Source organism: Rhipicephalus sanguineus, chromosome 9 (assembly GCF_013339695.2).
Source record: "Rhipicephalus sanguineus isolate Rsan-2018 chromosome 9, BIME_Rsan_1.4, whole genome shotgun sequence".
Classification (NCBI taxonomy): domain Eukaryota; kingdom Metazoa; phylum Arthropoda; class Arachnida; order Ixodida; family Ixodidae; genus Rhipicephalus; species Rhipicephalus sanguineus.
The window spans coordinates 54,912,205-54,939,736 of NC_051184.2; the positions used below are offsets into that span (position 1 = coordinate 54,912,205).

The 27,532-nt window shown below is 48.6% G+C and overlaps 1 protein-coding gene and 1 long non-coding RNA gene across 2 annotated transcripts in view; one reads left to right on the top strand and one right to left on the bottom strand.

The window, feature by feature from the left end:
• Positions 1–27,532, top strand: part of LOC119405186 (sodium-coupled monocarboxylate transporter 2) — an 86,405-nt gene that overhangs the window by 30,415 nt on the left and 28,458 nt on the right. The window contains exons 3-6 of the mRNA XM_037671997.2: positions 505–570; positions 2,943–2,994; positions 5,513–5,580; positions 14,484–14,641. Coding sequence (XP_037527925.1) covers positions 505–570; positions 2,943–2,994; positions 5,513–5,580; positions 14,484–14,641 — 344 coding nt within the window. The remainder of the gene's footprint in view (positions 1–504; positions 571–2,942; positions 2,995–5,512; positions 5,581–14,483; positions 14,642–27,532) is intronic.
• LOC119405188 (uncharacterized) overlaps positions 1–27,532 on the bottom strand; it is a 114,494-nt gene that overhangs the window by 24,941 nt on the left and 62,021 nt on the right. The gene's annotated exons all lie outside the window — the stretch shown is intronic.

The following is a 27,532-nucleotide window of genomic DNA, read 5'->3' on the forward strand; positions in this document are numbered from 1 at the left end:
GGCGTTTGTGGTGTCTCGACTTCTCTCTTGTGTCCGTGTTTGCATGTCCGGTCTCTTTAGCACGAATACCTCATTCAGTTGTTAACTGGGCCCAAACGGTCGTGGCAAGCTGCTGGCCACCACCCTTGGGACCACCGGCAAGCTAATTTCAACGACCTCGCTGTGCAGTGTGTAAAGTTATTTCTCTCTCTCTCTCTCTCCCTCAGTTTTCAAAGGGATAGTCGCTGGCGTCACGTACGTCACGTGGTGTTGATGCCGGTACTTTAACACAACTATCATGTCAGAGAAGAGGAGTACCCGATGAAACATATGGGCACCAACCTCTCCATAAATACATATATTTGAAAAAAGAACGAAGAACTGACAAATCCAGTTTGCTTCCACGGTAATTGAGCGATCGTAGCGCCAGTGTTTACCGCTGTGGTTTTTGTAGGAAGCTCTACTGCGATGATGCTTTGGCGTAGACAGCGGCAACTGATTGGTGTTATCATTTCCATGTACAAGTACCTCCGCATGCGGTACGGGAACAGCGTTGGAATCGCGTCATCCTTCATATATTTCGTCCTCAGCGTGAGTATCCCACTGTAATTATGTATTTTTGTATATTCCGCTCAGCGAGCGAATACGCATTTTCAAACAGAAACGAAGCTCTGGTAGCAAAAGTGAAGGTGTACACTCAGCGAAAAAAGTTTACGGGACAAGAAATTCGCAGGGGAAACAAAGAGGTGAATGACCACTTACAGTTTCAGAAAAGAGCCTCTAATTAAACATGTTCATCCGGCAGCAGTTTCCTTTCTTCGCAATCTGCACAGTCCCCAAATACAAAATTATAAATCTTCACGTGCAAATGCATATCTGCCGTGAAGCCCACGACCTATAAACTTTTGGCGCTAGGTGTACGCAATGGATATCATGGTACTTGAGTAGGAGGCGTAGCTGCCACCACTTATTGCAACAAAACATCCACGAGACGTTAGCAACGAATATTTCGGTTTTGGCTCAGTCTTGTTGATCGTGGCCTGTGCAGCCAGACAGCGCGAACAATGCGCGTGGTAGTGTAATCTCCTTTTTTTTATTGTTAAGAACTTTCATTGTATCAATGTCAAAAATTCGCGTAACGTTTTTTTTTTTCTTTGCACAACAATGTATCAGACAAAGACGAACACGCTCAAGTACGCGCTAACTAGTCTACTTAGCAATTCAGCACTAAATGTACAGGAAAGCGATTCACACTTCAATGGATCTCAAATAACCTGTGACATATTGTTACTTGTCCAGCAATTTAGCCGCTAGCTGGCGAACGGTTACGCAATATCCGGTGTTTTACGTGCCAAAAAGACGATATGATTATGAAGCACGCCGTAGTGGAAAGCTCCGGAAATTTCGACCATCTGGTGTACTTCAGCGTACACTGAGATCGCACATTACACGGACCTCTAGCACTTAGCCTCATGCGAAATGCTACCGCCGCGGCCGGAGTCGAGCCCGCGACCTTCGGGTCAGCAACCTAGCACCATACAACCACTGTGCCACCGCGGCGGACAGTGAACGCGTATTAAAAAAAACTCACCGCCCGCACGTTTCAGCAGCGATGCTGAAACGTGCTGCCCTTTTTTTATCGCGAGCTGGGATCTACCATAGTGTCTTCTTTTGCAGAGCTTTTGATTTCTCTATCACCACATTTAAGAGATGCGTGCTTCAAACTTTTGCGTTTGTTGACGTTAGCTTAAAGGACGTTTATGACACCTAAAGGATTTTATGGGTAGCGATTCACGCTGCGGATGGTATCATCCCTAGCTTTACATGCTAACAAAACCTGTGAGAAACTATAGAGCAAGGGCGGAGGCCCTTCGAGGTATATGTATATATATATATATATATATATATATATATATATATATATATATATATATATATACGGATCACTCCGACGAAGGCCGGTCCCGCGGCCGAAACGTCAGTCCTTTACAGAACAATTTTTCCTACGTGCTTGATTTTTTTGAACTATATATATATATATATATATATATATATATATATATATATATATATATATATATATATATATTTATATATAGTTTATATATTATTCCATATACGGCTCTTCGCTATAAAACAAAAGAATGGATCTTCAAACACTCTGTTATGAAGGGAACTATTCTGTTCTACAAGAATCTGCGCACCCGAAAGAAAGGAGAACGCGTGCAGTGCCGTCCACCACTAAGGAAAACATAAGGTGGCCAAGCGCATTCAAATTGTTCCCATGCACTGGCAAGAGTTCAATCTCCCGGCATAGCTGCGGCTAAGAAGTTGTCGCTGACACGTATCTATACGCACGTGGGTAATTTATTCCCGCGTGCAATCAAGTCCCTTTAGAACGAAGAGACCTTCAAGAGGTTTCGTTAAACCATTGCCTTCCTTTGCTGGAAAAGACGAACACCGTCCACCAGAGTGGCGCTGTCATTACGGTCATCTGCTGCTGACACGAATGTCGCGGGTTCGATGCCGGCCGCGACGGTCGCATTTCAATGGAGAACACCGGATGGTCGAAATTTCCGGTGCCTTCCACAACGGAGAGCCTCATAATCATATCGCGCTTTTGACCCGTAAAACCACTGATATTATTATTATTATTATTATTATTATTATTATTATTATTATTATTATTATTATTATTATTATTATTATTATTATTATTATTATTATTATTTAAAAGTCACACATTGTAGCGCTCGCTATAGATGCGTGTTACACGGTACACCGCTTCAACAGGCACTTCCATTCAGCACGCCAGCAAAGTGACACTTGCGCATTTATAGAGCGTTCCAATTGACAACTGACTGCGCTCTATATGACACTCAAATGCGAACAGCACTTTGACAGACAAGCGTCAATAACTGATTGATTTTTTTCTGGCCCGCATTTCTTTTTCCTTTGTTCAGCAAGCGTTGGGTGCAGTGGCCATCTACAGCGCAGCAGTGGCCGTTTCAACAAGTAAGTCACACGTATCCCGAACACTCACGCACTGTACGGCATTTCGCGTTATCGCGACATGTGAAACAGAACACAGCATGGACGTAGTCATACGCGTTCATTTGCACGTTTCAGCTGCAAGCTGTGTCAGGAACACACACGCGCAGAAACTATAGGCGCCGTGCGCTCTAGCGTCTCCCTGCGACAGCAGCGCCACAATGCGTTAGCGCGCGGAAGTGAACAGACGAAACGTCATAAGCATAGACGTGCGCAGGGTTCTTCCATTCGGGGGAGGAGGGGAGGGATTTTACCACGGTACCCCCCTCCCCCCACTGCTCCTCCTGAACGCTTCTCACTGAGCCCCCCACTACCAGAACGCAGTGAAAAGGTGAGGTACTGGGACCCCCCCTCCCCCTGTGCGCATGTCTGTGCTTATAAGCATTCTTCATGACATCGAATTTCTTATCGCGATAACGAAGTGTCCATTATCTGAAAGTTCCCATGCGCGCACGCGTTGCAGGCGATGAAGTATGAACCTTGCGTCATTTGTGGGTCTTCCTAAAGTTGCTTGTTTCACTTTCTTCGTACCCCTTTCGGCCGATACCGGCGAAACTGGGCTGATAAATGAGAGCGTCACAGCACCCTCTGGACAGTGCACGGTGATCAAAGTTGCTAGCGCACGGGACGAACCGCCATTTTGCCGGCGTGTTGAAACTTTCCGCTCACTTCAAGGAACAGCGCGAAAAACGACAGGATATACATAAGAACACGCACAAAGCGCTACTCAATGATTTTATTGTAAAAAAAAAAAAAACACCGCATACGTATACCATGTTCGCTCAAGATAATCAGTCACAAAGTACCGAACCACGCAGGGTGCCACAGCCAGAAGTTGCTTCACATTCACATTGACTCATTATATAAGTCCTGTCTTTTTTTTCTTTTCGCTATTCCCTAAAATATACAGGATTTTCTCTCATATAGCCAGCCCCTGCATATAACCCACATCCCCACTTTTTAAGCATATTTTCCCGTTCTTTTTTTTCTTTGGTGCGCGTTATATGCGAGAAAATACGACATATAACTACAAGTATGCGCAATTTTCTTTCCCGCCGTAACTACGTACCGCTACCGACCTTTTTAGCGTTATCACAATACACGCGTTCCAAGGACGCACGGCGTCTTCATTAATCAAGGGTTTCTCGCGTTCGTATGAGCATCCGGGTACACGGCAACGTATTCGACGACGCAATCAATGCCAGATTAGCACGCGTCATGCGGTAAACATGCAACCTCATTTGCATGATTACGAAGACGCGTTCCAAAAGGTCACAAAAGCTAACACCCAAAGGGGGCGGCTGTGCATGATTAACGGAGCTAATCAGTTGCGCCTCGTGAAGAAGTGCGTGCAATATATTTACAATTGCACAAGACATAGGCTAGCTGAGCAGCCAGGAACACCGCAGAGGCTCCACCCGCAAAAGGGCGGTGCACCAGCCCCACCTCCCCACCCCCTCCACTCCCCACCTGTTAGCCCTGTAAGAATATGCAGCTGGAGTCCTGCCCAAGGTTAGGTGGTGTTGCTACGCTAATGTTGAAACTATAGGCTTACTGCAAAACAATTACTGTACATGTCTTTTAAGCACATGTTTCGCTGAGTACACATGTTTACCACGTTTAACATGTTACACATGCTGCACATGTGTAACATGTTTCGCTGTCGGAATCTCCCATGTAAAAATTGACAGGGGTTTCAGGTTTCCAGACTCACAAATATACATCTGCATGGTAAAATTAACTGTCTTGAACCCGCAATCGCACGTGACGTCAGGGAAACGAGGGAACTTGACTGGCTAATGCATCTATGCGATTAATCTTCAGCTTCGACAGTGGCACCTTTTTAAACGTGCACTTGGGTTGTCGGTGACCGTAGCACTTTAAAGGGACACTAAAGCGAAACAATTAATCGGTTTAGATCCATAAATTGTGCTCTGAGAACTCTAACGTCGTTAATTTCGCCATCATAGGTTTATTAGTACAGGAGAAAATAAAGTTCAAAGTTTCATTTTTAAATTTCGCGCCGGAATCTCCCCGCGTGACGTCACGGATTTCAAAGTGTATTTGTCGTATTTTGGCGCCATTAGCTCAACAAAATCACCCCAAACGTGGTATGTTAAGTCTATGGCCCCCTCAGAGAACAATGTACTTCATTTTTACCGATTAGTAACTACGTAGGCCCTCGTAGGTGCCGTCAAAACATGTGACGTCACGGCGAATGGTGTGGAAACTTCATGTGGCGTCACCACCCACATTTTGTTTGTGCGCGTTTTCTCGCTTGCTAAGCGTCTTCACGCCGCAAGCGTGGTGTTTTCGGTATCGTGAAAGAGTACTTTACTAATATGAGAAAAATCGTCTTGCTCTTTAGTGTCCCTTTCAATTAGCAGAGGTTATATGAGACGCTGAGCTCTCCTTACCGCTCTTAACGACGTTCTCCTGATTCTCTCACCCTGCTTCTTTCCTCCCTGCTTTTATGTTTCAGTGCTCGGCATGTCCGCGATAATTGCGAGCGTCGTCCTCGGAGCCTCTGGAACGGTTTACACTGCGCTGGTAAGTATATATATCCGCCGTTAATTAACTTTTCGTTAATTGGAGACAGCGATCGACTTTCGCGTGCGTGACGTAATGACTGCGTGGAGCGGTGCGCCGTGCAATCGGCAGGATAATCTCAGGACGCTTAATCGACGCAACCGGTGCGTCGTTTTTACCTCTTAAACCTCACCTCAAACGTGACCAGGCTCACACAAACGTTGTTATACGCTAGAACTGTGTCGGTAATAGCAGGTGCCAACCAATGTTTGTGACGGGTGTATATCACTGACGAAAGCGCTAAGCCAGTGGCAAACAGGCGATACGAATGAAAATTCTGAGGACTCTGGAAGTTCACCCTCAAGAGTGAAACGCGAAAGCGTAAATCAGGCCCCTTCCGTATTGCCTTCTCATTCGTCTGCCTCGCTTTCTTTTTCGGCGGAAACCTTCAACCATGCTGCGAAAAAAGAGGGGATCTGTGCGCGTCGCACTGGCCGTTTTAAACTGTCCCAGCGTGCCTATACTGCAAGTGAAGTTGCGAAGTGCTCACTTCGCCACATAATATTAATATCTGGGGTTGAACGTCCCAAAGCCGCGATATGATTATCAGGAACGCTGTAGTGGAGGGCTCCGGAAGTTTCGACCGCCTGGGGTTCTTTAACGTGCACCTAAATCTAAGTACACGGGCCTCGAACATTTTCGCCTCCATCTAAAATGCAGCCGCCACGGCTGGAATTCGATCCCGCGACCTTCGGGTCAGCAGTCGAGCGCCATAACCACTAGACCACCGTCGCGGGGGCCCACTTCGCCACAAGTCGTCATTTTCCGAATTAGGGGAATGCCCACTACGCGTAGTTCAAGGGGTATATACTGTCGCCGATCTCGAAAGCCGAGTTTACTCCGTCAAGCAAATCTCCCGTGTACAGAGACCACATTGACCAGGTGTGAAGCTCAGTAAATGCCGATAACATACTTTATTTTGATAATGAAGTGAATTTTCGCACGGCGCGTCCACTGACATCAACACTAGCGTGACGTCAGGTACTAAAACATACAAAATCTGTGTCACCAACGGAGCCACGGATCCTGGAGGCAGTGCGAAACCACACTTGGTGCAAAAGCCTTTCGGGCGACTTAGAAAAAAAAGAAGATGGTTTTCGCCTTCGAGTCGTCTTATATCATCATCATCATCATCATCATCATCATCATCATCATCATCATCAGCCTGTCTACGCCCACTGCAGGGCAAAGGCCCCTCCCATGTTCCGCCAATCAACCCGGTCCTGTGCTTTCTGCTGCCACGTAATACCTGCAAACTTCTTAATCTCATCTACCCACCTAATTTTCTGTCTCCCCCTCACGCGTTTACCATCTCTTGGAATCCAGTCAGTTACCCTTAATGACCACCGGTTATCCTGCCGACGTGCTACGTGCCCGGCCCATATCCATTTCTTCTTCTTGATTTCAACTATGATGTCCTTAACCCCCGTTTGTTCCCTGACCCACTCTGCTCTCTTCCTGTCTCTTAAGGTTACACCTATCATTTTCCTTTCCATCGCTCGCTGCGTCGTCCTCAATTTAAGTTGAACCCTCTTTGTAAGTCTCCAGGTTTCTGCTCCGTAGGTAAGTACCGGTAAGATGCAGCTGTCATATACTTTCCTCTTGATGGATAGTGGTAGATTACCATTCATGATTTGATAATGCTTGCCGAATGAGCCCCATCCCATCCTTATTCTTCTAGTTATTTCACTCTCATGGTTCGGCTCCGCGGTTACTACCTGTCCTAAGTAGACGTACTCCTTTACAACTTCCAGTGTCTCGCCACCTATCGCAAAGCGCTGTTCTCTGCCAAGATTGTTCCACATTACTTTAGTTTTATGCATATTAATTTTCAGACCTACTCTTCTACTTTCCGTATCCAGTTCAGTAATCATGAGCTGTAATTCTTATATAGTCGTCTTATATAGTCGAATGCATACTGGAACCTGTGAGTTTTCATATCGAGCATGGATTACAGCGAAGCCCTTTTCGAGCCAGATGTGACTTCGTTATAACGAGTTCCAACTTATGTCAAAGTTGGGTGCGTAAGCCTATTTGTTTTGAGCGGTTTCGACTGTGTATGCGATGCTCGTGGCCGAACGCCCAACGTGAGTCTATAGCGGCTGCTCGATGAGGAGTTACAGCGCCTCGAAAGACTCTGGGCAGCTCAACGTGTTGAGTGCCGTCGTCACTCGCTCACGTGGAGTACATACTGAATTAATAGAATCGCTTCTTCACTTAAGGCGTATACTTCATTACGCAAGGATCGTCCCAGCTCGAGGACCCCCCCCCCCCCCCCCCTACCGCCCGTCTCCCCTGGCGCGCGCTTTATCTCGAAGACTGCATGAGCCAAAATATTCCCGGAAGACGCTGAATACAGATTTTGCACCAGGAACCGCGGCGCATAGCTTAACAAGGCCCGTCACGTGCGCAGTCAAGCAATTCGCATATTTAAAATGTTACGCAAATACCTGAACCAGCCGGCGCTGGTAAGCCGCAGGAAAATGGCCAAGAACGGCATTTATCTCAAGTGTCCATACGGGTGCTGAACGCATTTCAAACGCATATGTGTGGCGTTTTTAAATGCGAAGCATTTCTTAGCGAACCTCTGGCACTTTGGGCGTTTCTATCTACGTATCTATCTATCTATCTATCTATCTAGCCGCCTACGTCTGGGTGCTCTCATGATCGCCTCTTTAACTTGGTGTAGACCAACATTTGCATGGGAGGGTAAGAGGATTTGACGAATATGACTGTCGGGTCATGACATGAATAATGTTAAAATCTTGTCGCGTACGTCGTCAAACCCTTTCCACTAGACACGTGTGGTACATACCCGTTTACCACGGGCCGCGGTGTACGGGTATGCGCCACAGGTGACTGACAGTTTATCTCTATCCAGGAACGGCGAGAACAGACAATGTTAACCTAAACGCAAGAGCGTTAAGGAAAACCAACATCGGCAGCGTTGACTCAACGAATGGAAAGAATAAAAACTAGGACCCCAGCAGGAATCGAACCCAAGCATTCTGCGTGGCAATCAGGTATTCTACCACTGAGCCACGCCAGGTCTATAAATTGGTTTGGAAAAACAGCCTACGCAGGCGTAATAGCGGTGCAACGTCAATTGTGGTTGTCGTGCTGGCTATCTAATTTTACAAGAAAGTAATAAACACTACATGATACTCCTACGATGTGTACTCCTACGATACAGGCGTCATATCAGATTAGCATCTGTAGTTCCAGTGTTAGCTCCAATTTTATAGCAGTCTAATAAACATTACTTTTGTATTCCTATGATTCAGCAAGCTGTATTGAAGCATTGCTCGACCCCGGAGGAATACATTAACGAAAGTTACATGTGATATCCACATCACCACACCGTAAAGTGCGCTTAGTCCGCCAGAACGACGCAGTGTCCTCTTCATTTCTTACGAGGCTGGGCGATGGCCTCATGCTGACCGAGGATGATGCCAGATTGATTGGCAGCCGCTTTGTAGACTGGGCTACGCAGGCCACATACGCCCAGGTAGTCTACAAATACGACAGAAACCATCCACTAATGATGGTCTACGTAGCACTATCCAGGTCTACCAGCCTCGACGGCCTATACCTCACCAACACGAAGGGTGACTTCAGGTTCCGGCATGTCGCCGGCTCTGTCGACAGACAATTTGTCGACGAAATGACCGAGGCATCCACGAATTCCAACAGCTCTACTATACCACATATTTCACTACACATGGACTCCTCGCCACCACGACCACGACCGGATCCTATAACAAGTCATGACCAGCCGCTGGTGCTCACTGATCACGGTGATGATGTCCTTGTTCAAGAACTGTCAAGAACTTCTTGCACACATGCACACGTGTTCGTGAAACGTGCGTGCGTTCTCTGGACACGTATAAGCACTACATATCAGCTTACCGCTTCTGGTGTGGGTAATACCCACGTTGCCATTGGCAGCGTTAGCCAACCGTAAACAACTGGTTATATAACACATATGCGGCTCTTCAACATATATATGTGTGCGTATAAAATATTTACAAATCTTTAGCGTCATTTTGTAACGTGTCGCTCAGTAAAAAAAGTTACGCCACAGCCACCTACCCGCCGCATGCTTCGCATAACAGCGACTCCCCCGGTACGTGGGATCTGCCGAATTTTTTTTTTCTAAATGATCCAAATGAACTTTAATTGAAACTGAGAAAAACGCACTTTTTTGCTACTGCCAATATGGTCGGGCCTGCTCCAACTGTTTTTTGCCAGTGTGTTCCTGTCCCCTAAATAAGTCAAATCTATATTGCGGCTGAAATCTATATAGCCCACTATGGTCGGTATTCCTGAGTAAACTTTCTATTTGGCTCATATAGATTGGAACATTTCTTTGGGGCTTGAATTAGCTCGTAAAAGAAGACTAGAACGATTCGAATGTACGGTACAGCAATATTTTGCGATAAAATTAACATCATCCTTGTGCTTCTGTCGGTGCCGTCCTCCATCGCATCGGTGTAATGGCGACGACTAGACCTGAAGAGCGAGTGGTCCTTCCTGGCAAAAGGCGCACTATTCTAGACTGTCGGCAGCGTTTTCTTGTTCTTGGCATCTATTGAAGGCCTTGAAAAGTGCTCCAGGTCTTCTTCTTCAAGGAATAGATCGGTGCCCAATATCTTCATTTCATATATCTTTTATTTCAAGTATACCGTCTTTGGAGCGAAAGAAGGACATGATACTGCAGCGCTAAACTCGAAAAGAAATGTCAAGAGGCAAAGAGAAGTAGGAAAGTCAGCCTCTTACTCTTTATATTCGAGCTTTGCCCTAAAATCATGTCCTTCAGTAAGTGCCATCTCGCCCTAGAAAAACTCATTGTGGAACGTAAACACGATAGCAAAGCAACCAGGACACAAATGAAACAGATTGGATGAGACCATGTTGGTTGTTTTGGTCACGATAGTTGACGCAGCGCTGGTTTAATGAATGTAGCTCAGTTTGATTGAAACAGATGCAGCATTTGGCTCATTTTTTTATTGGAAACTGCCTGTTTGAGTGCACGTGACCAATCAGCAATTGCCTCATTTTGATTCGAACTCTTTTAGAAGCTCAAGATACGTAGGCGCGCTTTACGCTCCCGTGAAATTTAGCACCGTTTCGGTTTCTGCATTTGGCTCTTTTTGAAAAAAAAAAACGCCACATGTTACAGAATTGTCACGTGATTGTGGCTATGTAGAAGGCTGCAGCGAGACTAGGAAACACGCAACTCTTTATTGGGCGAACCCGTGTTAGGCAAATGAAAAGAAAAATCAAAGTACAAGCAATGCATGCTGTACACTGATAGCGGCGAGAACAGCCGTCGGCCGTCGAGTAATCCGATCAGCGGTAAGGCACATCGGCATTTATACACGTGGCATCGAAGATTCCAGCGTTATCATTGGTGGCCGCGCTAGTTCCAGACTAAACTGTACTGTTAAGGTTGCGCGCTCAAGTTTATCAGATCAATCCAATATAATCGGGAATGTCTAGGTTACACGTATAACGGGTCGGTTACAGGGGTTACACATATAACGTGTAACAGTGGTTACACGTGTAACGGGTCGGTTACATGAATATAGAAAAAGAAGCGCACGTGCAGTCTGTATCATTACATTATCTAAGAGCTCGCATAAGTTGATGCCGAGTGGCGTAAAATTCCAGAAAACGATAATATAATAATTGTTGGCGTTTAACGTCCCAAAGCCTCGATTTGATTATGAGAGACGCCGTAGTGGAGGGCTCCGGAAATCTTTGTCCAGCTGGTGTTCTTTAACGTGCGCCTAAATCTAAGTACACGGGCCTCAAGCATTTTCGCCTCCATCGAAAATGCGACCGCGATTCGAACCCGCGACCTGCGTGTAAGCAGTCGAGCACCATAACCAGAAAACGATGATCTCCCTTATCAGCATCGCCACTATACGTCGTGCATGATGCAGACTGGTTTTCTATTTGAAATAGAAAGGAATGTTGAAGTCATACAGGCTTGAGTACTAGTGAGGCGTTTCTGCCAAAAGTTGACCCTGTGCAAAGACGCCGCACGCGCACGAGCGTAGTTACTCAACAAGAGGCGAGGAAACGGCCGAACAAAAGAGCGGCAGATTTTGCAGCGAAAGCTGTTGTGAGATCATTTCAACGGCCCTTTTTGGCGCCGTAGTTGTCCGCCGCCGCCGCCGGTGTCCGTAACCGCTGTCGCGCGAAAAAAAAAAACGAAATAAAAAAAAGTATCGGGATGGAACGGGGTTCGAAGCTAGGTCCTGTGCGGTGAGAGCCCAGTATTCTACCTCAGAGCCATGCCGGTGCTTGAAACTGCTTTGCAAAAAGACCCTATGCAGGCTTCATATCGGAAAGGAACCACATTAACATATGTAATATAGCGTGGTAGAAGAGTAAAATAACAACCAGGCGTCACACAGTGCGGATTGCGCAATGAGTGGATGTTGAATGCTTTCAACCCATTACAAAGCGCTCTGCCATAATTCTTCATCGTCATCAGGTACAGCACCAACAAAGTGCACATAATGCCTTACAGGTGTTTCGCGGGTACCACGGTTCTCCGCAGAATGACAAAAAATTGTATAGTGGCTGCTTCCCTACTTCACAAAAATTATGAGCCTAGTGGGTTCCTCGCAAGTGCACTTGTATTGATTGCCAAGGAAGCCCATAAGGCTCCCATGATCCATTTCTTCAGGGTCTCAATAAAGTTCTTTCCCTCTCTCTCTCTCTCTGTTTCTCACGTTAACGTATGTTATATAGCGTGATGGGAGAGTGAAATAGCGACCGGGCGTCACACAGTGCGAATTACGTAACTGGCGGGCCGTTTGAAGCTTCCAACCCATTACAAAGGGCTCAGCCATAACTCTTCATCGTCATCAGTCGGTGCGTCAACAAAGTGCACATAATTCCTTGCAGATGTGTAGCTCGCTTCTCCGCAGAATGACGAATAATGGCGTAGTAGGTGCTTCCCAACTTCACAAAAATTGTGATTTACGGCGGAGTGGGTACCTTTTTAGTGTACTTGTATTAGTAGCCCGAAGAGAGTTTATAACGGCCTCTAGAAACGCCGCTCTTCCAGCTTTCTCTGTGACTGTGCTGCACTTTCCGCGCAGCACAGAGAGAAAAAAAGGGAAAAAATTGAAATAAAAATAAAAATAAATAGAAATAAAGAGAGAAAAAAGACAGAAAGAACTGTAAAGGAGAAAAAGAAAGAAAGAGAGGAAGAAAGAAAGAGAAAACCGAAGAGAAACAAAGAATCTTTTTCTTTAATTTAGTTTTTTTTATTATTATTAATACGCATTCTTGAAGTTACCAGACAGAGGATACGATACGCAGTCTTGGCCAATCCTCCAGAGAGTGCATAAGTGCCATAATTTTGAGGAAACAAACAAACAACCAAACAAACAAAGGCTGCCCAGCTCTGCACTTCCTTCAGGATTGCACCTCTAGTGCGAAGATTCCTTTTTATGCAATCGCGGAAGGGTAAGAGACGTGCTAGAGATTGACGCCGTCGGTGTTTAGCAGTTCCCTTTTCGTTTACGTCTTCGCACGCGGTCGGTGCCAGGAAGCACGGTTCTACACGCTTGCTAACGCTTCTCCCTACAACTTGCGCTCACGTTATAATACGCGCGTAACATACTACACTACGCATAGTTAACAAGTTTATAGCTAGTCGCCGCTGTAATCAACTCAATTAATTAACAGTCACAATCGGCGCTTCTCATCAGAGTGCGAAGAAAACCCGAGTCACTATTAAGATTCCCCTCACGCACACATGCGGCTGAAAGATTAATCTCCTGGCTAGGGGTCAACATGTAGGAAGAGAACTTTGGTAAGAAAGAGAGAGGAAAAAAATACAACTTCAACTAACATGCACTAAACGACGCAGTTACTCCTTGCGACATGCACATACGATCTCGAGAAACTCGTTATCTTCGCTAAGTCGTTAAGTACATGGAGAGGTGTGCAACTCTGATAGCATCCGCGTAACCGACGAAAAAAAGAAACTGCTGAAAAAAAAAAATATGGGAGCTAGGCGCTCGGCCAAAAACTGCGCGAAAGTTAGCGGAGTTCAAAACGGGCACCGAACGTCGAGCGAGTGAGGATGTGTTTTATGATACCGTGCCAATGAATGCGATAAGGCACGGAACGAAGACGGCCTTCGCTTGACTGCTCTGCGGCGCACCTGAGTACATGGCGTCGCGTCGCGACCGCATACGCTAAGCAAAGCTCAAGATTCATACCACGCAGCCGCAGGAAACAATGACGTCTATATTTACGTCATCGATGGACGTCACGGCACAAGTATGATGCGGTGTTGTGTGGCGGGGTGTGCCCTCGCAAAGAAGCACTATACAGCACTATAACCATTTTAGGTCTAGTGGTTATGCTACTGGCAGGAGCGTAGCCAAGGGGGGCGGGGGCGGGGGGGGGGGGTTGGGGGGGGGTTCATACTTCCCCCCGAAAATTTTCAGTTGCGCATATATACACGCACACATACAAACGCATCCACGAATATACATAAAGTATGGTTGAACCACCCGAAAAAAAAATCTCTCCATGGCTACGCCCCTGGCTGCTGGACTACTAACCCGCAGGTCGCGGGATCGAATCCCAGACGTGGCGGCGGCATTTTTGATGCAGGCGAAAATGCTTAAAGCCCGTGAACTTTTACTTTGTATTTCCATTTCAATAATAAACTTCACCATGGAATTGGCCAGAGTTTTGGAACTATATCTCGTTAGCCTATGCTGATTTCGTGTGATCACTCTCTATCTATGGCGTCCCTCATGACCCAATGAACAGCGTCGCGAGGCCTAAAACTCCATTAAGCACAGTATATTTTATTCGCCCCGCAGGGAGGTCTTCGGAGTGTCGTGTGGGCCGACTGCGTGCAGGGGCTCATCATGACCGCCTCGCCGCTCATCATCATCGGCAAGATCGTGTTCGACTCGGTTCACAGCGAGGTGCCCATGCGACCGCTGACAGAATTCAACACCACCTTCTACTTCTGGGAGTAAGCTTTCTTTCGTCTTGGTTGTTTTTGCGGCGGCGGAGCTGCAAAGGGCACACGTCCTAGATTTTGCGGCGTCCGTCCGCGTGCAAGAAGACACGCGACCTCATTCGAACGAGCGATGACGTCATATGATGACGTCACATCATGACGTCATCAAATGACATTGTCGATCGGTCAAAAGTGGGCCGATCTCGGAGGCAGTGCAACAACACCACGTGAGGTGCACAGAAACCTGACGGGCGCACTCCCTTGTCTGCTCTCGTCACCGTTCTTTATAAGCGCGCTGCTCCTCGGACGTTTTCACAATGAGCGGTTGACCCGTACTTGTCCCGCACGACCGCGCCAACGCGGCGCCTCGACGCGACTGACGTGGCAAAACGCGTACTGACTAGTCTTTACCTCTTTAACGCATTAGTTGCCCCATAGCTCGCTAGACGGCACCAGGGGTTTTGTCAATTTAATAGCTTCAAATACCCACTTGAAGCATTGAACTGATGAAACCCCTGGTGCCCTCTACATAGCGGTGTAAGAAATACACTCGCTTATAACCTAAGAAAAAAATTGGAGCAGTTTAGAGATGGATGTGTTAACAGCTTTTCTGACACGAAACCTGGGGAGGTGCGAAGCACCAGTGCTTCCCACATAATGGACATGTCGATAGCAATGAGAGGACAGCGCGTCCTCTCATTGCTACAGACAGCTCCGCAGACAGCGTCCATCGCAGAAACGGAGTTTTCCTGTCTTATATGCCACTCTGAGAAGCTCGCGTGGCGTTGTCTCTCGCGGGTGAGCACGCGTTCTCGCGAGCTTTTCCTGAGCGAACGCGCCGTTTCATTTGTCACTTGCTTTACCGTGACAGGCGACGACGACAGGAGACGCCGACAGCACAAACGCATAAGGTGCTTCGCACCTAAAAATGGCAGCTCCGCTCACGGAACCGCGGCGCACCTGCCCTTCACCTATGAAAGTTGTGGTTAAGTGAAGTATAGTCGGATGCAACTTAAGAAGTCAGGAGAGGCCCCGCCTAGACGACCGAAGCGCGGCAGCCGATCGCCTCCGCGACTAAAGAAATAGTCCCGTTCGTGCATGCGCCGATGTTCCCCGAAGGCGGAGCCACAGGCCGTCCTGCTCATGACGTCAGTCCCGAGTGCGTGCCCATCGGTGCAGGCTTGTGTTCATCCGCCTTTGAGGAGGAAATGCCGCTGACTTCTAAAGTTGTATCCGACTATAGTTGTCGTTAAGTGATTTGGTGTATTTGAGTGATGTACCGTAACAAATGAGTATCTCTGCATTCTGTTTCTTAGTTGAATGTCACGTTTGCTCTCGCTAACGCTTATATAACGTTATTTTATAACTTTATGTACCATGACATGCATATTCACGTTTTAATGCTTCCAGCTATGTGATCTTATACACTGTATAACTCCTGCTGGTGCCTGTTGGGGTTTTGTGAATAAGAAAGAAAGAAAGAAAGAAAGAAAGAAAGAAAGAAAGAAAGAAAGAAAGAAAGAAAGAAAGAAAGAAAGAAAGAAAGAAAGAAAGAAAGAAAGAAAGAAAGAAAGAAAGGCAGTCGTGCTAGCTAGTTACCGCTCGGACCGTAAGTACTTTTTGTCGGCTAATGTAAATACTGCGCATATTAAGAGTTAAAGGTTCGTCGCTGCTACCTAAAACATTAAGTTTGGCTGAGCGGTGATGTCAGAATCCGTGACGAGATTTATCAGCACGTTCAAGTTTCTGAGCCAAAGTCAGCGACACAACAAACGTGGGTCTGAATGGGAACGTCATCTATCTGAAACACTCGAAACGTGCTTGACGTCACCAAAAATGAGTAAGCGCTATTGCACAGAGCACTTATGCGATTTCTCTGTGGGAGGGACAAAGATGGCTGTGGGCGGAGCTGAGATTTTTTTCTTAGGTCTTAACCGAGTATAGTGCATTATAGTTCTTTCACTGCTTCCTAGATGGCGCTAGGGGTTTTTGCATACGGACAGCGACGTCAAGAAATCACGGAGGTGTATCATATGCAGCTCCGCTGCAGAAATGAGTGCTTGCAAACTGCTTGATCCTCTCGGCTGCACACTCATCAGCCATGACACAGTTCTCGAGTAACCACTGCAGTACATAATAATAATTATTGGGCTTTAACGTCCCAAAACCACGATATGACTATGTGGGACGCCGTAGTTGAGGACTCCGGAAATTTCGACCCCCCTGGCGTTCTTTAACGTGCACCTAAATCTAAGTACACGGGCCTCAAGTATTTTCGCCTCCATCGAAAATGCGCCCGCCGCGGCCGGGATTTGATCCCGCGACCTTCAGGTCAGTAGTCGAGCACCATAACCACTAGACCAACGTGGCGGGTCCGCTGCAGTGCAGTCGCAGCTTCACGATGCCGCGCTGTTTCCTTTGTCGTCGCGAAGTGCCCGCGACCATAGAGTTCTCTACAATTATCTAGAGTGAACTCTGGCGCTGCGATCGTTGAGCCACCATGGGAATGATGGGTAGTGCGCGAAGTTGCCTAATATTAGTGCTTACGGCCTCGAATGCACTTGTGGCTTTGTTCATTGCTGTGTTTTGGCGTTCTTTTCGGATAAATAAATAGACCGTTGTGAACTTCGTGACCAGATTTGAATCGGTGAGCCTAAAAAAGGTTAAAGTGGCGAAGTGGAACTGCCGACTTTTGCTGAACTTCGTCTTGCGACGAAGCGGATGCTGGCGAGGCGGAGCCAAACGGAGCCGAAAGAGCGAAGTTTAGACAAATCAGTGTACTGCCCATCACTCCCATGCTGGCTGAAGCGCCATGCGTTGCAGCTCCTATAGACACTAATGTCAGAGTTCCCTCTAGTAAATATTGTGGGAAACTCTGTGCCCGCGACCACACAGCAAGGAGCGGAAAAATAAGCGAACTCCGCAGCTATGGCACAAATACGGCGCGATAACCCGGGGAGAAAAAAAAAAGAACAACGTCAAATCGAGTGCATCCTCGCAAACATGTGCTATTTGTGCCACCATAGGAAAGCCATCTAACAGAAAATGACATCAACGCGTCAGCGAGCGGCGTGCGCGTGGGCGTATTGGATAGAAGAGAAAGGTATAGAACAGGGAAACTAGCAAACACGCTGCTCCGCGAAACGCCGGAAACAGCTGTATGCGATGGAAATCGTGCACGATGCGCGGGGCGAGCGAAAACAGTCAGATGCAGCTGCGAAATTAGCACGCGCGCCCCTTCGTGTTTCGGTGTTGTAACGTCTATACGCCTATACGAAGTATCCGACCCCAATCCATCCAAAGCTTTTTGAGCTGATCTCGAGCAGAAGGTACTAAAAAAAAGGGTCGAAGAACCCGCCACGGTGGTCTGTTGGTTATGGTGCTCGATTGCTGTCCCGTAGGACGCAGGATCGAATCCCAGCCGCGGCGGCCGCATTTTCCATGGAAGCGAAAATGCAGAGGTCCGTGTACTTAGATATAGGTGCACGTTGAAGAGCCCCAGGTGGTCGAAATTTCCGGAGCCTTCTACTACGGCGTCTCTCATAATCATATCGTGATTTTGGGACGTAAAACGCCAACAATTATTAAAAAAAAAAATCACAGCATATCCACGGGGTGAATGATGATGAGTGGGGCGAAGCTACGGAGGGAATCATCTGTAAACCGTGAAACTCTTCCGTGAAATGCGCCCAGTACATAATATAAAGAGTGTGAAACATCGTGTATATATTAAACATCAAACTTTTATTGTACTGTTGGTTTACGTGGTCCCTTCATTATCACTTGTGATCGGTGAAATTCAAGGAAGAAGTTCGCTCCCGAGCGAAAGAGCGCCAAGAGCGACCGCATTCCCCGATCGCCCTGTGCGAATTAAAGGCAAGGCTAGAGGGAAGACAGGACGCGCGTTCCACGACGCGAGGTCGGTAGCATAGTGAGAAAATGTTTATTTTCTGAGAAATCCACGCCAACAGTGTTACAGAAAGGCACTGAAACCTACAATGCTCATTTCGACATACAGCACTAACACCTGAACACCTTCACACAGGACAGTTTTCTTTACTGTCTAAACATCACAACCAACGATATGAAGGCATACTGTAGCCGTGACAGAAAGTATTGTCCACAAACCTCACACGTGGCCATGGCACGGCCAGAAATTATGTACATTTCAAAGCACTTCTTGGTCGGGGAAAACCACCGAGAGCCTCACTTTACCGTTTACTACGCTCAAGAACGGGCAGGACCAGTGCCGCAGGAACTCGACTTCGCCATGTATTGACAGTTGGGTCTCCAGAAAGCTTAATATTGTCCTCCTAAACTGAGCTAACAACGGCCACTGTAGCCACAAACGTCTCCGACGGACGCATGCCCTGCAGCGATTGCGCCAGAGCACATATTCGCCCGCGGCTATAGCTAACCTGCCGAGGGCCCCTCGGGGGCACCGGTCTCTCGTGTAGTAGTTCGCTACACGCAAACTGGGCATACTTCTATGAACCAGTCGCCAGAAGGTCCTTGCGACCACACAGGTCGAGACGGCGTGTGCCGCTGTTTCGGTACTGCCGCAGTTGGGGCACCTCGCATACTGCACTATCCCCCATCGCTGGAGGCGATCCAGGGTCGGCAAAATACGCCAGGCCCTCTGCCACTGAAGGTCGGCAGCCTCTTTGGGTAATCTACCTGACGTCAGTTCCAGCCAGGGGAACGTTGGTGGCGGGCTATTTAGTGTCGTTCTGGCTGACACCAGTTGTTCGCACAGCCTTGCTGGCGGAACTTCCCGTGGATTTAGGTCGGGGTCCAAAGCCGTGAGTTCCCGTGAAAGCGCAACTAGCGCTCGGTAGTAAGCGGGGGTGATCTCCGCACTCGGGTATAGGTTTCCTAATGCCCTGGGGACGAGTGTTCTGCGCAGCGGGCCTAGAAAAAACATGGCCAGTGGCCTTGTGGGTGCCCCTACATCATCCAATATTCCTAGCACTGTCCTAAGTGCGAGCAGCTGCGCCATCGTCCCTATACACGGGAGACCGTAGCCGCCGAGGCACCGCGGTAGGCGTAGCGCGTCTCTCTGGAGGCGCTCCGTGCTTCCGTCCCAAAAAAAGGAGAACACGGCTCGGTGAAGAACCTGCAACACTGGTGGCGGAGGCAACGTTACACGTGCAACATAGAAGACGCGTGCCAAAAAGATACACTTAATGAGGTATGCCTTTTCAGCAAACGAGAAGTTACACCTCATTGCCTTTTGTGTGGAATCCACTACTTCCTGCACCAAATCGTCCCAGACATCTGATGCGACTCCTTTTTGCTCGAACGTGAACCCAAGAATCTTTATCTTTTTTTCTATCCTTAGATTACAAGGTAGGTTCGTCTGGTGCAGGTCGCCCAGCACCAAGGCACTGCTTTTACTGATGTTTAGTTTCGCTCCCGAGAGCCTACCGTAATCTTCAAAGCGCCTCAGAGCCTGAAACAAACTATCTAGGTCTCTAACAAAAACCGTTACATCATCCGCATACGCAGATACTGTCACCGTCTCTGTTCCCGGAAGGGGGAGTCCGCGTATTTCGGCGTCCGCCGATATCGAGCGTATGAAGGGGTCGATGCATAGGACAAACAGCATGGGGCTCAAGGCGCACCCCTGTCGAACGCCTCTGGTTAGCCGCATCTTCCCCTTTGCCACCCCATTTATCACCAGGGTGCTCGTCATATTACCGTATATGATCCGGAACAGATCGATTACTTTTGGCTGGAATCCGTATACTCCTAATATGGCAAAGAGGTATTCGTGCCGAACTCGGTCGAATGCATGTTCCTGATCGAGGGATACACAAAGGCCCGGTGTCCTTGTGTGGTCCATGTAGGCGAGAAGGTCACGAGTGAGCGTCAGGGCGTTAAAGATGTTTCTACCGACGACCGAGCCCGCTTGTTGGGTGCATATCACATCTGGCCACCAGTGTTTGAGTCGGCTCACCAGGACCGCCGCAAATATCTTATAATCGGCATTTAGTACGGTTATCGGTCGCCATGACCCGGGTAGTCGGTGATCTTTACCTTCTTTAGGTATTAAAATTAGTTTCCCTTCTTTTAACGACTCCGGCACCCTCTCATTGCATAGGATTTCATTTATCATTCCTACAAGGCCTTTACCGATTTCCGGCCAGAATTCCTTATAAAACTCCGTAGGCAGGCCATCCGGGCCCGCGGCTGAGCCCACCTTCATCGACCGTAATACCGAAAATACTTCGGCCGCGGAGACCGTTTTCAAGAGGCTCTCGCTCGCTGCAGCCGGCAATTTTGATACTGTCGCGCACAGTCCTTCAAGCTCATTATTGAGCGCGTCCGAATCTGCGGCCATATCTCCTTCGGTGAACAGGTCTGCGAAGTATTCAGAGAAGCGCCTGTCTATATCGGAGACACATTCAGACACAGACCCGTCCGGCATGCTAACTGACATTACATAAGTGCTCGGGCCGTCTGGCGAGCGCCGCGATCGCAAAAATCGGGTGAGCTCCGGAGCGTCTCGGAAAATGGTGTCCTGTGCGTATAGGTTCGCCTTTTGGGTCGTCTTCAGGAAGAGCCTATCGTACCTCGCTCTCAATAGTTCCAAATACTCTCTTGTAGTTGGGGTCAGCGGGGCTCCGGCGTTAACTATCCTGATCCTTCTCAGGGTTTCATTCAGATCGCGCGCGAGCCTCATTTTCGCATTCCTGCCACTCTCCTTCGCCCAGTGCTGCCACTGCGACTTGAGGGCGTCCCACTCCAGGGAAGGGTTTCTCGCGTTTGTCAGCGTTCTGTTGATCCCCGCGCGTAGGATATCTTTCGCTTCGTCGTCTGCAAGCACCGCGAGGTCAAACTTCCAGAAACGTTTCCCTTCTAGGCGACGATCTGGCAAAGCCATAGATAGGATTACGGGATAATGGTCGGATATGCGACCCGATTCTGGCGGAAACGAGCCTACCGCCACGTCAGCTACCACGGGAATTAGGCCCTCACTCACGTAGAACCTGTCCAATCTGGTTTCGGAGGTTCCTCTTTTCCACGTCGGAACAAATGTTCCGCCTTTCTTAAGGACCCACGCGTCGTGAAGGCCAAAGTCCCGGGCTAAGGTGGCGAGTTCTCGTGCATTGCTTATGTTCCTACCCTGGCCTGGGCCACGGACGTCTCGCATGCTATCTAAGACACAATTAAAATCCCCGCACAAAACTGTGGCACAATCATCTAAGAGATAGGGTGTCAGGGATCGGAAAAACGCATTTGTATATCTTGTCCTTGTTGGCGCATACACACAAATGAAGCGCATGCGCAGGCTTCCTACTGCGCATTTCAAAACCAACACGCGCCCCTCACTATCAACCGTATTGAAGACAGACGAAAAGGGGGCGGTGTTCGTTATCACAACGCCGACCCCGCAGCTGCGTGTGGAAGCGAGGGAAAAGAAACATGGAAGATTAAACCACCTCTGAAAGGCGGCTACATCCGACGGCGACACAAAATTCACTTCTTGTAGAAATAAAATATCGATGAACTGTTCTCTAGCGTAATGTATAACTTCCGTCTGCATATCTGGTTTGCAAAATCCTTGTACATTTAAAGTTAGAACGTTAACCATGGCTCTAGAGAAGGTCAAGCGGAAAAAGAACCAAACCAATACCTTCCCGTCGGCGAACGACGGGCCAAACAACGTCCGTTACAGGTCTTGGGTCTCGGGCCCGGGGAGGTCCCCGGGACGCGACGTTTCCGTCGCCGGCAGCTTGCGGGGGTTTCCGGGCTCGTCGGCACTTGACGACGACGAGTAGTGTGGCCGTTTCAGGTCCGGTTTGTCGACGTGCATGTTATCTCCTTGTCCGAGGACGTCGGTTAACTGGTACAACGGGTTTCGAAGGCTGGGGTCTCGGCTTTGTTTAACCGCCTGAGATATCGGGCTCAGCGGCTGCTGGTATTGTGGTGTGCTTGCCGGTTCGGTAGTGGTCCGCCTAATAGGGGAATCCACCACGTGCGTGCGGTGTCCTCGCCCGGCGGCCACCTGGCTACCGGTGTGCTTCACGGACGGGGCCTTGCTCGGCGCGGACTCGGCACCTGAAGGGGAAGGTGACTGCGACGCTTTCGCGCTGTGGCATGTTGACGTTCCCGAGCTCTCCGATTCCGTTGATGCCGCTTGACTCAGTCCGGACAGCGACTCCGCATCCGTAGAAGCTGCCATGCCTCGTTCCGCTGGTAGACTTGAGGACGCGTCGTCGGCCCACGTGCTCCAGTCCTTGACGCGTGCTTCTTCAGGAGAGCTGTCCGTCTCTCTGGCTTGTGCCTCGTGTGCTTCGTTTGGCGCCGCCATGTCCTGACCACGCGTTTCATCTTCCGTAGCAACTGTCTTCCCACGTGCCTCTGGTCTCTCCCCCACAGCCGCGGCGTACGACCTTGGCTGTAAGCAGTCTGCCGTAGCGTGATCCCCGGCGCAGCGGCGGCACGGGGCGGAGCAACCGGTCGTGTCGTGGCCAAACGCTTCACACCTCGCACATCGCGGCGTGTGGCAGTCCTTTCCAACGTGGCCCTCTTGGGCGCATCGGGAGCAAACTTTTGTCACGCCCCTATAGTCACACATAACTCTATGTCCTTGTACAGACATAAAGTTGGGTACGGGTTTTGACATTTCCAGTCGCACGACCCGTAGACTGTTGCCCACATGTTGGCGTCCTTTAAAAGTTTGCTCGTAGATCTCCAGGACTTTACCATACTGCGCGAACGCCGCGGCCAGGGAGGCGTCGCCGACGAAGAGGGGACACCGAAAGACCGTGACGGTGACAACTTGAGGGCCGATCTGGGCTACTGGTACTGCAGCACCGTTGAGCACAAAGCTCCCACGTGCCGAAAGCTTCCCTGCCGCCGCAGCCGTGGCTACGGCGATACAAAACTTAGTTCCACCTTGGTGCTGTAAAGACTTGAGTCCTCTTGGTCCGGTTATTTCCTCAATCGCGTCGATGATGTCATCGGCGGATGAGTCGGTGGGCGTGTTAAAACTAAAGCAATGCGCTTTAGGGGGTGGGGCTCGGAATGCCATCCTCGCGCTGCAGGCGACCGGCTAGGCCGATCGCGGGCACCGGGAGACGGCACGACCTAGAACTGCTGCTAGTAACCTTCTGCCACTCGCTTTGATGAGCCAACGGAGCGCGATCGCGCAAGTGCTCCGGCTTCGCATCGCCTCATGGTTCCATTTAGTGTCCCAAAACCAAACATATTGCTCAAGGTGTGCCTTGCGTTTTTCGTAGAAATAATTTCTTTATCATGTACATTAAGACGAAAAGTTGAAAGCTCACTAGAGTGTATCGCCCGCAAAGTATGTCTTTTAGTGTGATTTAACTCTCGTACGGCAGGGTCCTCGCGCCGTTGCCGGTCCACCTCGCCCGTTGACGATCGGGCGAGGTGGCTAAATACAACTACTACTACTACACTTTAAGAAAAACATCTGGCGTTCTTTCGTTCTGCTTTTACAAAACATCTGGCGTCTTTCGTTGGTTTATTTCATCAATCAACGGCGTTTTGAACAAAATTTTTATTGTTTAATCACGCACAGGAGAAATCTCACCAGGCACTACCTTGGAGGTAAACAATGGCTGCTAATGGCAATGAGAGACAGAAGAAGTCGGCTTTTAGCTAACACTTACACTTCTACTTCTACTAACGTTTCCTACTGGAACATGCCAATGGCTGCTAATGGGGAATGAGAGACAGAAGAATTCGGCTTTTAGTTAACGCGCACGCTGCGAATTTTTTATTGTTCAACAACGCACAGGAGAAATCTCCCACCGGCACCACCTTGGAGGTCAAAGCGTAAGACTTGTTACTCACTACTACGACCACGACGACTACGAGGGACGAACGGGTGCCGCCTTAAGGAGCTTCGCCCCTAAAAGATATAAGACGGTGGAGAGGGGAGGGGGTTGCGAACTAACCTAATGCGCAGTGCCACTTTGCGGTTCTCACTAGCTTGCCAGCGTCACTAACTACTGCCAGAGCCAGGGTCGACAGCGACGTTAAGCTCTACTAGTGACGCCATGCGTGACGTTTCACGTGAGGTCACGTGACCCCAGGCTGTTGCGCTCACCTACGGCGGGTCAGATATATAGAACGAATGACCACGACGTCCTTTTCGCAAGCCTGCGGCTAGGGTTCGCTCGCCACCAGCTGTGACGTGAGCAAAGCCCTTTGCTGGCCTTGCAGACTGCAGTTGATGAATGGAGTCACAATTACGAAACGCGACCCACGTTTTAATGATTGACTTGTATATTAAGCGTGAGATGCTTTTAGCTCTCATTGTTGGCGGCCTTCGAGTGACCGTGAGCCAAATTCCAGCGCCGTTATCCGGGCACTTAAACCGATACGTCTGGGCATCGTGGCGAGGCATCAACGAGACACCCCTAGCAATCAGCCCAAAAATTTCAAAAAGGCCGGTCTTAGGCAGTCAAGCCTTCGTACAGGACCGCATTACGTATTCTAGGTGCGGTCCAAACAAGCTACAAAATATATTGCTTCGCAGTCCTTCGTAGCGTTTGTTCACATTCTCAATAAAGCTGCAATTTCTTGTACACTGAAAGCTTATTTACCATTTACCATAGGGACGTTCCAAAGGAAAATGGGGCGCCATACACTTGCTCTTTTAAACGCCAGCGCCAGGCCTGTGCTCTTTTGAACACCAGCGGTGGGCGAGTGAACGGCACGCTGCCAGAGGTAGCGGTTTCGCGGCGCGGGTTGCCGCCATCTTCGAGAGATGGCGCCACGCTGCTGTCACGTCTAGAATCACTGGAAAATTTCAGAGTACCGCAAAGGTAGGCCGCACGCGGGCAACATTGGGCGGCGGCGGCCATTTCCTTTCCAGGCCGTCCGGCGCGTTGGCGGCGTGTGTTGAGAAGTGACCGATCGTTTCGCCTCGATGCCGTGTTACGCTCGGCGTAACTTCAATATGTGTGTGTGTGTTTCTTCAAAAGGATATCAGAAGGGATTTCGAGTCATCGACAGTCATGCATCGACTGCGCGGTAAGCGGTGTAGCTAATGAAACGTGCGGCGAATGTTGCCATATGTGCTCACGAACTCTCTTCGTGGCTTCATCGGTCTCTTTTCGTTTCACGGCCGGGTGTGTTCGCACGGTCCGGAGCTGTATAGTTGCATTAGCGTAATGACCGTGCGAGATGCCATTTACTTCGACACTTAATGAATGCTGACTGTTAGCGCTAGCTTTGCAGTCGGTGTTCAGGTTCACTTCATAGCGCATTCGAGAATATTATCGAACATCGCGAACATTCAGCATTGCGTCCTTCGACTGATCGCTGACGCATACCTTACTTGCGCACCATGCTTGCTGTTCAGCTGGGTGTTATCTGTAATAGAAGTGGTGTGTGTACGGTAAGTGGAAGCTGTGCGTGAAGTATTTGTGTCGGTTCGGAACGCCAGCAGCCGAACGCACGGGCGAATCGGCGTGCGGTAGGTAAGGTGCATCTTATTTTGCGAATACGTTGTCATTTCCTAACAGATAGGTATAGGAAATAGGCCATCGAAAATGATTGACGTCACTATTCAGTTGTTTCATTTCCTCTTTTTTGTCTCCTTAATATTCCCAACGTTGCAGTGCATTTGCAAATATTTTGCTGTGTTCCGACAAAGTTATTTTTTCTTTTTTTTTGCGTTTCCAGCGCGTAAACCGCTGGGGTTCGGTTTCTGCACTGCTTTTAATTCCTTCTTTTTCGTAATGCACTCTTCTTAAAACTTCCTCGGCGCAGTGCTTTATGTTATTTTGATCAGAAATAGCACATCCCGAAACATTTTAACGCGCATCCTACTGCAACACAGTATGTATATAGATCTGGGGCTCGCATGAAATCGATTCCCTCAATGCGTGGGAGGATAAGCCGATTTTATTTATTTATTTATTTATTTTTTGCTGTGACCATTTCACACCCACTAAACAGTATTGTAAGGGTACGCTCGGAGCAATGCAGCATTAGCAACATTTTTTTAAATAAAATACGCTTAATAACATTGCTTTCTACCAAGTTTATCAACAGAGTTCCACGCTTCAGTTTTGCGCAGTGGCAAATGATCATGCGACAACTGCCTTCAAGGAATACAGTAAACAGTTATTATTTTGTAAGTCTTCGATTTCGCTCTCGTGCGCGACACGCTTATAACTCGAAATGCATGCACAATCTGTTCAACAGATCGAGATATAAACAGCCGAGCAAATAGAAAGGTATGTAGTATGTAGTTTTCAATATCACTGAACATAGCGAACCGAAAAGGTGAAGTATCCTGTTGCATGAGAGCTTTTCCAGCAAAGTTTGTGTAGTTCACTACAGAAAGGAGTGTTCTTCGAGGGGGGTGAATTCATTCCGCGGCCAACTATGGAGCCACGTACAACGACGCTCTTTGACGTTAAAGTTTCCCACACGGAATGCAAAAATATACGAAGTTCCCGGAGTAGCTCACCAGCAACGTTCGGTTACTGGTGAGCTACTCTCTGGCATCTGCATGACTCGTTTAAAAAAGCGACGAAGTACTTCTAGGGACCGTGGTACTGCTAAATGTTCGGCCGCGCTCTGCATTCAACGCGCCTGCACCAAAGCGCTTGGAAGGGATATGGCGGCGAGAGGTCACGTGATGCGAGTAAGCCAATCGCGTTGGCGGCGGCGCGCGGAAAACAGATGCGATACTCTGAAGTTTTTCTAGTGACTGTCACGTCTAAAGAGCCTTCATGTGCGCGCCTCCGTGGGCACGGAGGCGCGCACATGAAGGCTTCTTAGTCACGTCGTGGCCGCATCCACTACGCAAAGCACACGATTAATCTCACACAGTAACAGCGAACAATGACGTCGGAGTGGACCAGCGTGCAGTGTAGTGTGGTGTAGTCTCGTTGTGTGGCTAGTATAATC